We start from the raw sequence: 15,664 nt of genomic DNA on the forward strand, positions 1-15,664 counted from the left end.
ATTACGCCAAGGGGTACCCTGCACGTTCAAAAGTGATGCTGAGGAGCACTGAACATACTTAAGTTTGAAAAATTATGTGAAAGCAAATAATCAGCCATGCAGCTACTGTGGCTCTTCGGTGTGTCACATGATAAGCAGTGCCTCATCGCCATGGAAAGTTAAAGTGATAGACTATCTCCTTAAGGCCTTATTCATATTTCTACCCTATTTCCGTGTGCCTGCGTATACATTTAAAATAACACATATGCACACGGTAAAGTTGTGAAATGTGAATCGAACCAAACAATGTTCTAGCTTTGGAAAAGCTAGTCAAACACTCTAACTAGTCAAACACTGAAACGGGTGTCAGGTGTAGCAAAGCTTCAGAAATATAGTTTCACAGCCAAAAGGTAGAAAAAATTAAATGAACTCTTGAGACTTTTTGGTCTTTTTGGAGAGGATGCACTTTTTGGTCTTTAATGGTGGTGTTGTTTCTTTTTCTTTTTCCCTGTTAATTATTAAGAGTTTCAGAAAACAATGTTTGGTCTTATAGTAAAAATAAAAACACGCAATGAGAAGTCATGTACATAGTTGATTATTTGTCAAGGTAAGTATAATTTTGTCACAGAATAAAACAGCTTTTAAAGTAAGCAGACTGGCAATTTTAAAGCGCTTTAAAACATACCACTTACAACACTATAGGGCCTTTTCACAATGACTTCACTTAACTTCCGCTTTTTTGCAAAGCAGTGTATCATGACATCCGTCTTGCAACAAACAAGAAGAAGAAGAAATTCTGTTTTGCCGTCGTGCTGGAATTTAAAAACAGTGACAGAAAAACTGATAAGCACTTATTCAAGTACTTATCGTAGCACCTTCGCTTACACAAAAAGAAAACAAAACACTTACCTTCATAATCAGACAGGTACTGTTCGATAGAGTATTTGTATCCATTAGCTGTCTATTATCTTGTAATAAGTGAAAATTTGTAAGCAGGATGTTTCACATCATCTAGCCGTCTTTGTGGCAGCTATGCAAGGCACTTGGAAAACCTCATTATGAGGCGCTAGCGGAAGTAACAATATACTGCTTTGCGGCAGAACGCAAGATGCGTGATGTCATGTGAAAACGGTATATGAATAGATGAATAGCCCCGAGAAGAATGCCTTTGGAGATTGGGTGTCAGGGAAGGATAATGACTTCAAAGGGTCCCGGGGCCAGTTACATTCAGGGGCCCCGATGCCACAATATTTCGTTCTTTCGCTTAGCTGCGCATTTACAGTAATAGAAAGTGAAAGTTTAGATGATAATGAATATTAAAACCATTCTCGCTCTGCGTCGAATGCCTGCACAACGCAAAACATAATCTGTAGACGGTTTATAGAAGTCTAGCTATGTACACAGTGAAAAAATTAAGGCATATGAAACACACGTCTTTAAATAACTGGCAAATATACATATATTTAATGTACCAAACTGGATGGCGCCACCTTGAAGCCCAGGTAGTCAAGGGCCTCTGGGCACTGGCCCCATTGACCAGTCAGTAATCCATCCATGTCGGGTCTATCCATAACACATTCACACTGCATATTTTCCTTTTAGGACAATTGTGTGATCAATTATTATTTTCGGTTTGTGTGGGAAAATTATATTAGGTCAAGGCTTTAGATAAAAAAAATTGTATTCTCAAGGTACAGCTGTATATACAATGTGCATGACAAAGGAGTGATCCACATGAAGCATTTATTAAAGAAGTCAAAGTCGGAGGTAACAAACAAAAACCGTCAAAGGAATGAACAGAACAGGAAGTATATATAACCAGACTAATTAGTAGCTAAAATTGACACAGGTGAACATAATGACTAATCAAAGGATCATGGAAACTTGGTCAAATTAGACATGGCAAACAGAAACAAGTAAAACACCAAATAAAGTCCATAACTGTTACAACTTTATTTTCCCAAAATAAAAAATAATTCAAGAAGTCCTTCACACCCTAACAATTAAGGGATATTCAATTAAATTTATTTATATATCACTTTTCACAATGTGCATTGTTCCAAAGAAGCTTCACAGGAGAAAACAATAAAAACACAGAAAGGTAAAACACAGCAAAGTGCATGGTGTTTATAGGAATATGGAATATTTGTTTGACACACCATGTTGATAAGTATGAGGTTCGGCGAGTTTCGTGTGCATTGTCAAAAAAATCTAAACATTTTTTCTCAATTATTTCCTACATTGTATATGACTCCTGGTTCCATTAGACCATGTACAAAGCCAAATAGTAAATGAACCGTTCTAAACACTGAAAGGCTACAATACACTACAGGAATTTTGCTCAGATTTTGCCCAGATTTTCAGTCAGGACTTGTCTGTAGATTTGATCAGTTAGTGTGTTTCAATCTTAAACCGTTTTTTAAAGTCTGCAAGTGTGTGATGTCTAGTTTACAAAAAAGTCTGTTCAGATTTTAAAAGTCTTGTATACCAGCCGTAAGGGGCAGTTTCCCAAACGGGTGTTTGATAAAGACAGGATTAGGCCGGTTACTTTTGATAGTTTTCGTAAACCTGGCTTATAAAAACATGTTGTGCATCTTGAAACAAAATAAAAGCAATGACATAATTAAAATGAAATCACATAAGAAAACATTTGACCGTGTACAGTAAACTGTAGATGTCTAAAAGTTATACCATTCAAAAACCTTTCATCTATGAACACAGGCTTACGAAAGCGTTGATCTCACTTAGTTTTGTTTGCTTACTGGGTCAACGAGGGTGTAGCTGCAATCTTTGATAAGGGGGACGTATTTTCATCCATTTGGAGTGTATTTTAATCCCAGAATGTTTCTTGAACTTTTCAACCAACATTGAAATTGTTGAATCATTATTAATATTTGAAAAAATCACTAGACACTGTCTGAAGGGGCTGACACTAGTGTTGCGTGTGCCAGCATTTATTATCTCATTTTCCAGTTGTTTCAATGCCAGTGTAAGAATGGGCCTGGTGAGTGGGCAGCCTTGCCGTAATATTCTGTAGTCAGTTTTCTGTAAACTGCTGGCTTTAGGGAGGAGATATTTCAGTATGGTGAAATCTTTTGGTGGTGAGGGTTGAATATTTTTAAGAGAAGAGAGACTTTTTTTCAGGAAAGACATTTTGATTTTTTGCTGGTCCTTTGAAAGAGTCACATAATTTCGATAAGCATGTGGTACCTTTTTTTTTGATCTGAAAGATGATGTTAGAAACACCTTAAGACGTTTCGCTAAAATTTGAGTGAATATCATATAGTCAACATTGAAAAAAGGCTCATCGCTTGAGGCATCACACAATGAAAAAGGTTCAGGTACATATTTCGTGTTTAACATTATATTATAGCTTATTTTTAGAATTTCTGTCATTGGAAGATCATTGGTTTTATAGGCTTGAACACTTAGCCTGTCAGGCAGTTGCTGTTTTGAATCGGGCAAAGATCTGATGCTTCTCAGTATTTCTGCACCATTTATTTTTCCTTCTCTTATTTCTTCAGGGATTCCATTGTATTCAAAATGGCTTAAAAATGAGGAAACTTCAGGAATTTCATTGTCAGGTGACAATGTACGTTTGATTTCTAAAATTAAAGGATCATGATCAGAGTTTTGCTTTGTCATAGTTTTAGACAATCTCGGTTTTGCTTTGACATTTTCACAGTATATTACATCTTTTGCTCTGTTTGTTGGCATAAAGAACATATCCAACCTTGAGTGACTCTCGTTCTGAGATCGTGTAAAACCTTCATCTGTTGCATGGATATGTGCAAATATATCTATGAGGTTCAGGGAACTTGTAAATTCCTCTAAAATGCATCTCAATGAGGATTGGTATGTTTGATCTGATAAAGTCTTCCTGTCAAAGTTTGGGTCCAAAACTGTGTTGAAGTCTCCACCGACCAAAAGCACACCTTTAGTTGTAATAGCTGTCAAGTAATCTTTTAACCTGTGCAACATATCTTTGTCTGCTTTATGATTGTATAAATTAACAAGAGTATATAATTGACCACTTATACGACAAAATAGGACAATATAGCCTCCACTATAGTCCTCATCATGGCAAATGTAGTGAAATGATGTTTTCTTGTTTACCAATATAGCAACTCCCTTGCTGCGATGGCTGTATACAGTGTAGTAGATCCTCCATCCTTTTAATTTTTCTTTTATTTTTTCGTAATCCTGTGGCCCAAGGTGTGTCTCTTGTAGAAAGGCTACATCAGCCTTTTGTGTTTCGAGCTCATCCAGCACAAGTGGGAGCTTGGGGATTTTATCCTTTGTGCTCTTGATTCCCATAGTATTCCAGGAAATAAAACGAAGTGAAGGCTGATTTTTTCGAGATTCCATTTCTTTAAAGTGATGCTTTGGTGAAGGATTCTCTGTTCCACAAACACAATAGATAAAATAGATTAAATGAAAGCAGTAATTAAATCAAATGTCTTGATTATTTATGTTCATCATCAGAAATACATGCAAACCCTTATGTTTCACAAAACAATTGGTTTGATGATAAAAAAATCATCAGCCACTTTTTGAGTATTGTCTGTTTTCATATATACCTCTGACTATATAAAAAACTTCTTGGTTACGTCTGTAACCTCAGTTCCCTGATGGAGGGAACGAGACGTTGTGTCAAAAAACGACAAATGGGGTTCGCCCTTGAGAACCAATCAACTCTGACCACTTTAGAAAAGGCCAATGAAATTTAGCGAATTAAATTTGCATGCCGGTCTCCGGTATAAAAGGAAGCCGGCGTGCAGCATTCATTTACCTCTTGTTCTGAAGAGCCTGAGAGCCTCTCACGACTGCAGCAGAATACGATATGTGTTTGTGGCATAAGGGACTCTATCAGGGAACTGAGGTTACAGACGTAACCAAGACGTTCCCTTTCTGTCGGTCTCTCGGCGTTGTGTCGAGAATGACAGATGGGGTTGCCTATGGAAAACGGCACAACGCTGTATCGTGTCACAATCTCTAGCGAAGCGACGGTAACAGGCCTGGGCATATCAGCTCGAAGCTTTCGCAAAACTGTAACCTTCCAGTGTGGTGGTCGGGGGGTTCAAGAGCTTTCTTGGAGAAAGATGGGTACAGCCCTGACCAGTAACCTTTCACGGATGGAGGCCTTATCTCTCTCCTGGCGAGAGGCCGTCCGGCTCGGGTTTACACCGGGTAAGAGCAACTTCCTTAATCAGGGATGCGCTGCAGAGGCCACCTCCTACCCGCAGTGAGGAATATGGTGGACATAGGTATGGTCTCGTCCTTGGAGGAGAATGCATGGAACGTGCGGACTGAGTAGTTAATCGCGAGGTGGAGGTCCACCTGGGGAAGCTAATGGGTTACCAGGAGTGGGAACCATTCTCATGAGGATACATCAGACGGAAACACAACAACAATCAGGACACAACACGGATGGGGTTGGGTCTTCCACCCCATTGAGGAACGCCTGCAAGTCAACCACTTGGTCCCGGAAGGTAGAAGTGGGAACTTTGGGGACGTATCCGGGCCTGGGTATCAAGATAACTTGAAGGAAGCTAGCGACATCAGGAGGGCCATCTTACTCGTCAGGTGAGGAAGATCGGAACCTCCAAGGGGCTTTAGGGGGGCCTAGAGATCCATCAGAGATCTTAGGGTCCCAAGAGGGTATTGAGCGGAGATGAGGCAGAATCCGCCCTCTCGCGCCCCTTAGGAACCTGGTGACCAGGTCGTTCTGCCCTAGAAACTTTCCTTCAACTGAGTCGTGATGAGTGGCGATAGCGATTACATACACATTCAGTGTGGAGGGGAGATGTTAGTCTCCAGACTCTTAAGAAGGACAAAATGATCCTGATCGAGCACCTCAGTGCGTCTTCTCGTTACGAGAGACACCAGGACGAGAAGAGGCGCCATCTAGAGGGGTATAACCACCTAGTAGATGGGGCCCTAGCCTGGGTGATGGTCTCCGCCATAGAGGGGGAGTGGCCATCTCAGGATCTTCTTGCCCCGTCTAGAGACCAGACATGGAGGTTCCAGAGGTCTGATCTGGGATGCCAGAACGTGTACTCCCACTGAGAGAGCAGGTCCTAGGCCAGTGCGGTGTAACCAATAACACTTGGTGCTCCTCTTCCCGGACCTTATACTTATTCCCTGGCGAATACTGACGAGAAAGCGTGTTGGGTGTCTGGTTCAGTTTGCCCGGGATGTGTGTGGCCCACAGGGAGCGGATCACCTGTTGACTCCACAGGAGGAGGCGTTGAGCAAGTCGTGTTAGCTGCCGTGAGCGTACGCCACCCTGACGATTGATGTACGCCACAGCTGTAATGCTGTCCTTGGACCAGCAAGTGCTTGCCCCTCGCAAGAGGCCGCAGCCTCCTAAGTGCAAGTAGCACAGCCCACAACTCTTGAACGAGAACGGAAAAACTCTGAGTAAGTGGGCGCCAGGCCCTAAAAAGGGTCCGGCTTTGGTGACGAGGCATGGGCCGTCCCGTACCGAACAATCAGAGCCGTGGCTGTGAAGGTCTGGCCCGATGTTGTTCTCCCTGGGGTCTTCCCATCAGTGTTCCTTCTTGCGAGAAGGTTGCTGACGGGGTAGAGTGTTGCCGGAGCCGATGTCGAAGGGGTCCTGGGCCGCGGCGCGGTAAAATGTGGCTAATCGCCACTGTCTGCTTCTTCACCGTCAAAAACTGCTGAGCGCAGTCCTCGACGGTTTTACAACCAACCTACCCTGCGAGACGGGTGCATCAAGAATGCGGACTTTCTCGGTGTCACTCATCTGCGCAAGGTTCAGCCGGGATTGTCTCTCCTGGACCACTACCGTTGACATCGTCCGACCAGGGCCCGTGCCACCACCTTGGGCACCCGTAGAGCGCTCTCAGTGGCGGCACAGAGATCCTGCATTATACCCGGGTCGGCCTTACCGTCGTGGAGCTCTCTCAATGCCTTGGCCTGGCGGACCTGCAGGATGGCAAGGCATAGAGAGAGGAGGCAGCCTGGCCACCATTGATGCCGAAGTCCTACACGATTCCCTCAGGTGGCAGCCGTCTGCAAGCACAGGTACACCACAGCAGCATGTGGGTATCTGGGCGTAGCCTTTTGCAGCCCCACCATCGAGGGAAGTGAGGGAGCCGGAGCTGGTTTGACTTGAGCGGGCCGTGAAAGGCGCGCTCCAAGTCTTACACAGCTCTTCATGCACCTCCGCATAAAAAATGGCACCCGGGGTGGGCACGGTATGCATCGCGCTCCTACCGCAGGAACCACGTATCCCCGGGTTAGCATGGCTGAAATCACTTCTGCTTCCTCCAGAGTTCGACCCCCCTGGGGGGGAGCTCGGATTCGTCGTATGCCAGTCTTCCTTCTTTGATGCTGCGAGCAACATCTCAGACACATCACGCATCGTTTCCGAGTGCATGCCTGAGGATCCGGACAGTATGCCACCGCCTGTTGGGGAACGTTCAGAAGAGCGAATCGGGGTGTGATCGGCCCGTGAGCACTTGGCTGGCGGATTTACGTTCGCAGAGGTCCCCACATCACCAACCCTGTTAACACAGGCGGTCTTCAGGGCAGTAGCCACAGATGTCATGTGAAATGGTGGCTGGTTCCCGTAGGAAGACAGCCACCATTGACCGCAACTTCTGAATGACAATCTGCCCCCAGTGCGGGCAAGATGTGTCAACGAACGCTGCTTCAGACAAGAGAACAGCAGGACAAGCCGCGCTGAAGAACCCCATCTGTCGTTCTCGACACAACGTAGAGAGACCGACAGAAAGGGAAATAATTTATTCTTGATACAGTGTGTCATCATGTTGAAAGTTGTATTATGTCTTATGCTGTCTTATGTTGATATAAGCATCTGTTGTTCTCCATATCAAGGTTCCTAATGATGCCTATGGACGATTGTTCTGTTATTGTAATATTAAATATGTAATCATATCTGATTGTTCAGGAGGAAAGACTAAACAGAAAGTCTGGTGATTTTCCACTGTTTTGGTGGTTTTATATGACGCCTCCTGAGGCAAACTTATAAGTATTAGTCCTAAAATAATAAACTTTGGACTCTGATTGAACAAGCACTTGTGTCTGTGTCAAACTTTGTCTCCAGGATCCTGAATACTCTGTGTGTTCCGTCGACTAGACTCTTCAACCGTATAATATTGTTAAGACAAGTGGACATAAGAAGTTTACATTCTTTCACCTACAATACACTGTAAGAAAAGATTTAAGTTTTTAGCCCTGTCAGCTAATTTATAGGCAAGTTGAAGTAAAATGTTTATTAGTGGTGGGCATATTTAAGATACCAGTTTTAGCTAATCGGTTTAATCAGAGCATTTCAGCACAGCAATGTACAGATATTTAGGGTGTACTCTCACTGGGCAATCTGAACTCTTCCCGAACACGTTTAAAAGCCTGGTTCATTTGACTAGTGTGATCGATCCGTATCGCGCCCGGGCATGGTTAATTTAGCGTCCCTGGCTCGGTTGCAAAAGGTGGGCCAGAACACGATGCGGTTTGTCTCGGGCGTGGAACACATGTAGTGTGAGCCCAAATCGCGCCGTTGCACAGAACTGAACGCTTGACGTAAATGTTGCGACTGTTTAAATACCTGCTTGAGATTCAGTTGTCACCGTAAAAAACTGATAAACAGCATGGAAGCTGATAAACGCAGTCAAAACTACTCCAGGTTTGTCAAACATAGTACAAAGTGTGTAACAATAGGCTTTACGATAATAAAGTACGAGAGGGGTGATTTAAAAGCATAAAAAGCTGTTAACAGTCGTATATACTTCAATTCACAATTAAACAGCATATTTCCGATCAGAGAATCGTCAGTCTTTAATGATTGACGATTGGCACGTTTTACTGGAAGGCAGGACTTCCTTCGCTAGGGCTGCCATATTGAGCGTTGCATTCCTCGCCATTTATTGTAACAGCAGTGGCGCATTTTGTTAATATTAAAGGTGCGATGAACTAAGCTTGTTTATTGTTTTATACTGTTGTATGAGGTCTACTTATGACGTTTGCGTGATTTTTACATAAAAAACATAATTATCAATAAGTAATAGGCTATTTCTACCCGGGTTTTGAGGACAGCTCAGCAAACACTCGGTTATAATGGACGTTCCCGCATTGAAGTCTTTATAAGTTAACACCCGCTGCTTTGTTTAGATAGAAGTTTGCGTAATTGGAGCCTTCTGTGAATTTGGTTAGAGACGTCCCCTTAAATTACACATTAGCCCCATTCACAGTTTTCGCATGGCTCTAGACCTCCTGCGATTTATAAATGACCTCCCCACATCAGTATTTTACGTGACGCATTCGCACAGGATGATTTTACTCAAATTTACTGACTTCTTTTCCGGATGTGATGGCAAGGCTTTTTGCATTGGTTTGTATAGGCTATAGTTGTATTGGTTTTAATTATATATGTTTTGGTTGTTTTTTCTCCCATGGTTGATATCGTAATTAGTTAATTAGACCCTCACCTGTTTCAGTTTCCCTTGATTGTGTTTCCCATGCATTTAAGCCCTGTGGTTTCCTCAGTTTGATGTCTGCTATTGTTTTATGTAACCGTTTGTTGTGTTCCTGGTTCCCTGTTTGCCTTTTTGATGGTAATTCAAAGTTCTTTATTTTGGATACCCTCGAGTACGCTCTCTTCTGCCAGCAAGCACGTGACACTATGACCGTACCTCTCAGCATTTGAGCACTATCGCATGAGATTAGTATTACCCGGGGGACCTCTAGTAATTTTTATTAATTGCACAGGGTGTCTGTGATCTTAAGCCCTTGCGAATCGGGATCTCTGTGATTTGGCAGGCTCATACATAATTTTTCAAGGTTTTATCCACCGTTTGCAAATAATGAAGGCTGTTTTGGAGTGTTTTGGTATTATTTCGGGTGCTGGGTGACATCCATAAGTTAACGGGAGTCTCCCGTGTGTTTATTTATCATGGAAACTCTCGTAACATTTGGGTTAAAATTGTGATTTTAATTCATGCCTCCTTTAATATGTTTGACACAGTTCGGGCACTGGTAAGCTCCATCCCCGTTGGGACATGACTTTAATTATTTTGACGTGACACTTTAATTATTTTGTTATATATCCGAGCATAAGTTTAATCCAAATTTAAATTTTAATATTAAGTAAATTGTTTGCTTGTCTAGCAACTAATGTCAAAATTAAGATATTGTGTGAATATAAATTAAGTTTTCTTTCATTCTGTAGCTTATACAAGATTGAACCAAGTTCAATTTCAGAGCACAACTATCGGATCGAGGACATCATTTACCCTACCCACAACTGGCATCAAAAGAGAAGCCTCTTACCCATTGTCATACAGAATACAATAGAGCACATACAGTGTTCTTAGGAATGATTAGATGTCACGACGGACAGTACAACAGACAGAGAAAATAAAATATACAGTGTGTATGGAACAATCATGTAATACACTGCACTGTAAAAAATAAATAATTTGTTCTTGTAAATTTCTCTAAAGAAATTAATGTTATTATTGAAAATAGTGTGTATCTTTCATTAATAACATTGGGGTTTAGAGTCTCAGGAAAATTATTGAGAAGATTATCAAGTTCACTAAGTAAACCAAGAGATATTTTTTCTTTTTGTATTTAAGGAAATGCCTGCAATTTTGAAGCTTACATTTAATCATTAAGCAGACTTTTTATGAGGAACAAAATAAACTAATAAAACTAAGGAAAGAGGTGTACCTATTTATTTTAAGAGAACTGGTTCAATTATTCAGGTTTTTTAAAGTTAAAAAAGAACAAGAGGTTCATTCCAATGACCAAATGAATATCCCCTCTTGATTTAATTAAGTTGATCATGTGATGTGTACTTAAATACACTGTTAGCTCCTACCTGCCATCCATCCATCCATCCATTTTCTACCGCTTATCCGGGGCCGGGTCCGGGGGCAGCAGTCTAAGCAGGGATGCCCAGACATCCCTCTCCCTAGCCACTTCCTCCAGCTCTTCCGGGGGGACACCGAGGCGTTCCCAGGCCAGCCGGGAGACATAGTCCCTCCAGCGTGTCCTAGGTCTTCCCCGGGGTCTTCTCCCGGTGGGACATGCCCGGAACACCTTACCGGGAAGGCGTCCAGGGGGCATCCGGAAAAGATGCCCGAGCCACCTCAGCTGGCCCCTCTCGATGTGGAGGAGCAGCGGATCTACTCTGAGCTCCTCCCGAGTGACCGAGCTTCTCACCCTATCTCTAAGGGATCGCCCGGCCACCCTGCGGAGAAAGCTCATTTCGGCCGCCTGTATCCGGGATCTTGTCCTTTCGGTCATGACCCACAGCTCATGACCATAGGTGAGAGTAGGAACGTAGATTGACCGGTAAATCGAGAGCTTCGCTTTGCGGCTCAACTCCTTCTTCACCACGACAGACCGGTACAGCGACTTCATTACTGCAGAAGCTGCACCGATCCGTCTGTCAATCTCCCGCTCCATCCTTCCCTCACTCGTGAACAAGACCCCCAGATACTTGAACTCCTCCACTTGAGGCAGGAACTCTCCACCTACCTGAAGTGAGCAAGCCACCCTTTTCCGGCTGAGAACCATGGCCTCAGATTTGGAGGTGCTGATTCTCATCCCAGCCGCTTCACACTCGGCTGCAAACCGTCCCAGTGCATGCTGAAGGTCCTGGTCTGATGGGGCCAGCACGATGACATCATCCCCAAAGAGCAGAGATGCAATCGTGTGGTCACCAAACCCGAAAAATTATGAACAGAACCGGCGACAAAGGGCAGCCCTGCCGGAGTCCAACATGCACCGGAAACAAGTCTGACTTACTGCCGGCAATGCGAACCAAGCTCCTGCTCCGGTCGTACAGGGACCGGATGGCCCTTAGCAAAGGGTCCCGAATCCCATACTCCCGGAGCACCCTCCACAAGATGCTGCGAGGGACACAGTCGAATGCCTTCTCCAAATCCTACCTGCCATTTCTACAAATATATATTGGCAACACTGTTGCCAGCTAAATACTGTAGGCGGTTACAGTAAACTACTGCAATGACTGTTTGAGCTCACTGAAGTCACAAAGTCTTAGATGAACATTAAGTGTAAATAACAGATGAACACATGAGGTCTGTCAAGATCTCACCAGAGGAGAATTAAACACAAATATCATCTTCACTGAAATACAAACACCAATTTCACTTTATTGCTGTCATCTTCGTAAGATGACAGAAATAAATCTTCCTGTATTTCCTCCCTGCAATATGAATCTTCCTGCATCTTCCTGTATTTCCATCCTGCACTATGAATGTTTACATGTTGTGTTCAATAAAAACATGAAAACGTATAATGTTTGTGCGGTATTAGTTTAAGCAGACTGTGTTTCTCTATTGTTGTGACTTAGATGAAGATCAGAACACATTTTATGACCAATTTATGAAGAAATCTAAGTAAGCCCAAAGGGTTCACATACTTTTTCTTTCAACTGTATCCAATAACACTGAAAGTGACTTTACAGGAAATGCAACGTCATCTTTGCTTATTTGCTGAAAATACATCAGAAAGAAGTTGATTATGACCTACTAGCTGGCAACCTTATTGCCAATATACTATTGTAGAAATAGCAGGTAAGGGCTAACAATGTAACTTAGGTAATTTTACTTGATTTATTTGTTGAATATTTCACTAAAAATAGGTGTTACTTATTTATATTTTGTGTAATATTTTTACCTCGTACAAATCTGAGTTTGTACAACTTTTGGAGAATGACTCACTACATTAATAACTTTATGATGCAACTCAATCTGTTTTTTAAAACTGATCACCTTTACAACCACTGACATGGTGAGCATGAGCTTTGACACAGACAATAAACAGTTTTTGTGTATCAATTTTCATTAGTAATGTAAAAATGTTTACACAATCTATCTGTACTTGCATTTATAGTTTATCTTACCAGCTCTAGTACTTTGCTTACCTTTGGATGCTCAAACGATGCTTAGGCTATCCTTTTATCCGTCCGTTTTAACTTTGACAACTCACCACCTGACCTGCCTTGAGTTGTTGTGCGAGATGTAAGCGGGAACAATACGCTGATGTAGTGCTAGAAGAAACCTAAGATCTGATAGGCTACAGTATACAGTCAGATAAGCAGAAGAAACATATGTGTATAGGGTCGATAATGTTTGTATGCAATTTGTCTAGTAGGTTGCAGGGAGTGTATATTCAGAGTGAAAATACATTTTTTGCATTTGCATATGACTCACGCTGGGCGGACGGGCATACAGGTAGGCATAACCAAAACTTGAGGATGACAAGCATTTGAACATCGAAAGCAGGTGATGTTTCGGTCGAACAGCTTGTGACTCATCAGAAGTAATTCCATAAAGCTTAAGCAACTTTTATTAAATATTATATCCAATAAATGTCTTCTGTAATCTTCAAACTGACATTCTGGTTTTACATTTTCATGTAGGTACATGCATTGTTTTAAAGAACGACTATTTTTTCAGCTGTTAACGCATAATGGTTACGTGTTTTCCATTGTAACTTACTATTTACTCCTGTTACATCAATTCAAGTTTATTTATATAGTGCTTTTCACAGTGTGCATTGTTCCAAAGCAGCTTTACAGGGGCAAACCGGAAAAACATAAAAGGTAAAGCACAGCACAGTGCATGGTGTTTATAGAACGAGCAAGATCATTCAAATTAATAATATCTAATTAATAAATAAATAAATGCAGTCTCCCGGTGAGCAAGCCAACACTGTCCTGGTGTGGCGAGGAACCCAAACTCCAGTGATTGATTAATGGAGAAAAATACCTCGGTAGAAACCAGGCTCTTCACTCCTTTCACTCCTTTTTTAAGAAAAAGACAAGCAGCGTAAGTTGGCATGTGGTATCCGAATAGTGTTGCACAATCTCGAGTAACTTTGCCTATTGCTTTTGTTGAATAATAACCAAGTTTTGATGTTCATTATATGGAGGAAAAAAAGCTGCCTGGACAAACATGCACTTATTTTCAGTGTATTTTCCGCAACTCTTTTGTAAGGTCTTTTATTTTAACACGTATGAATGTTATCAGAACCCATCAAATAAGAATAAAGATAATGTTGAACTGAGATTTTACAGCGTTTGCAGCATTGTGACATGTTTGACTCCAATTCTACATAACGTATTTTAATCAAGTATGCAATATAGGAACGATCTTAATTCAGAGGTGCTCTGTCAGCTTTCCTGTCGCTCAGTGGTAAGAGCATTTCAAGTTATGGGTTCGATACCATGTAAAATGTATAGGATAATGCAATGTAAGTCCCTTTGGATAAATGCGTCTGCTAAATGCATGAATGTAAATGTAATTATTGCACTAATTTTACGTTTTTAATATGTTGTCAAGGATGAATCAGAAACAGAGAGCCTAGGTTTGTTAGGGCAGAATCAGGATGACACACTAGAAAAACAAACTTCAAAGGTGAGAAGAACTGATTTAGTGGCTTTTAACACCATGGGTGTTTTTACATTGTATAAAATCTATTAATACACAAGTGTTTGTAGGATTATATATGGACCAATCATCAAACATATAGAAAAAATATATATATATGTAACATTAGTATGATGAACACCTTCTGGAGATGGTGGTCTAGTGGGTTAAACCACTGAACTGGTAATCAAAAAAGGTTGCTGGTTCGATCCCAGCATCCACCACCAGTGTGACCTTAAGCAAGACACTTTACTCCATGTTGCTCCAGGGGGATTGTCCGTGTAATAAGTGCACTGTAAATCGCTTTGGATAAAAGCGTCTGCCAAATGACTAAATGTTCTCAGCTATCATTTTTAACTATACCATGTAATTATAAGTTTGCATATTGGTTGTTTATTAGAATTTAACCACGTATTAATTCTGTTTTCTTCATGACCATCTTCTGCATCCCATAATCCTACCTAAAAACAGGTATAACACTAGACATCCCGTCCCCCCTAGTTTTGAAATGATGGCTACGACCCTTGTTATTGTGTATGAGAAGACGATAATGGTGTTATTGGTGCTTGTGGAGGTGGAATCGGAGATGTAATAGCCGTAAACGAGTCGTTTTATTAGATTGAGCAGCATCGATTCTCGTTGGCGGACTGCTGACTGATTTCCAGACTGGGATAGAGATCGATACTCCAGTTTTTAATTTTGCGTGAATGGAGTAATTTATTGTAAACCCCATCCTAAATGTACAACGTGACTATAACGCACCCAAGAGGCCGGAAACAGACATTGCATTTCATGCACAGCATACTTGTCTTGAAGCCTTTATTTGTTTGATCATTGCTTCTTCATGTGCTTAAACGGATAAATTGTATGTTCTAACTATAATTAAATATAAATTTAATATGTAGCCTATTGTAAGGATGTTTGAACTGGAACCTGGTGACTCACATATTTTGAAGTAACAGATGTGTTTTTTTTGGCTCACGTTACTTTTATCTTAGATATTAATTTGCTAAACACTCAGATTGGACTGTGACAAATTTACTTTCAAATTTAAATTCTCAGAATTTAGTGTACTATTCTTAAAAAAAGAAACTTCCGGATATAAATAAACATTCCAGTTCTCTCTGATTGTACAAAAGGCCCGCCTCTCTTCAATGCCCCGGATAGTACGGATCCATCAGAGCATGCATCGCTTCAGTATGGAACGATGTCCCCGTTCGCTTTCCATACTTCAG

General features: G+C 41.6%; 1 protein-coding gene across 1 annotated transcript; it reads right to left on the reverse strand.

Moving 5' to 3' along the window:
• Positions 1-1,963: 1,963 nt before the first annotated feature.
• On the reverse strand, positions 1,964-13,119 carry LOC130433213 (uncharacterized). The gene is made up of 2 exons (XM_056762963.1): positions 12,923-13,119; positions 1,964-4,379 (listed from the first exon to the last, which is right to left on the reverse strand). Exon 2 carries the CDS (start codon positions 4,345-4,347, stop codon positions 2,746-2,748), a length of 1,602 nt encoding a protein of 533 aa, XP_056618941.1. The 5' UTR covers positions 4,348-4,379; positions 12,923-13,119; the 3' UTR covers positions 1,964-2,745.
• Between the last annotated feature and the right edge of the window lie 2,545 nt (positions 13,120-15,664).

This window comes from Triplophysa dalaica, chromosome 12, assembly GCF_015846415.1.
Source record: "Triplophysa dalaica isolate WHDGS20190420 chromosome 12, ASM1584641v1, whole genome shotgun sequence".
Lineage (NCBI taxonomy): Eukaryota > Metazoa > Chordata > Actinopteri > Cypriniformes > Nemacheilidae > Triplophysa > Triplophysa dalaica.

Bases quoted from the DNA above. Each gene is read 5' to 3' on its own strand.
- LOC130433213 (XM_056762963.1), bottom strand. From the start codon at position 4,347: ATGGAATCTCGAAAAAATCAGCCTTCACTTCGTTTTATTTCCTGGAAT.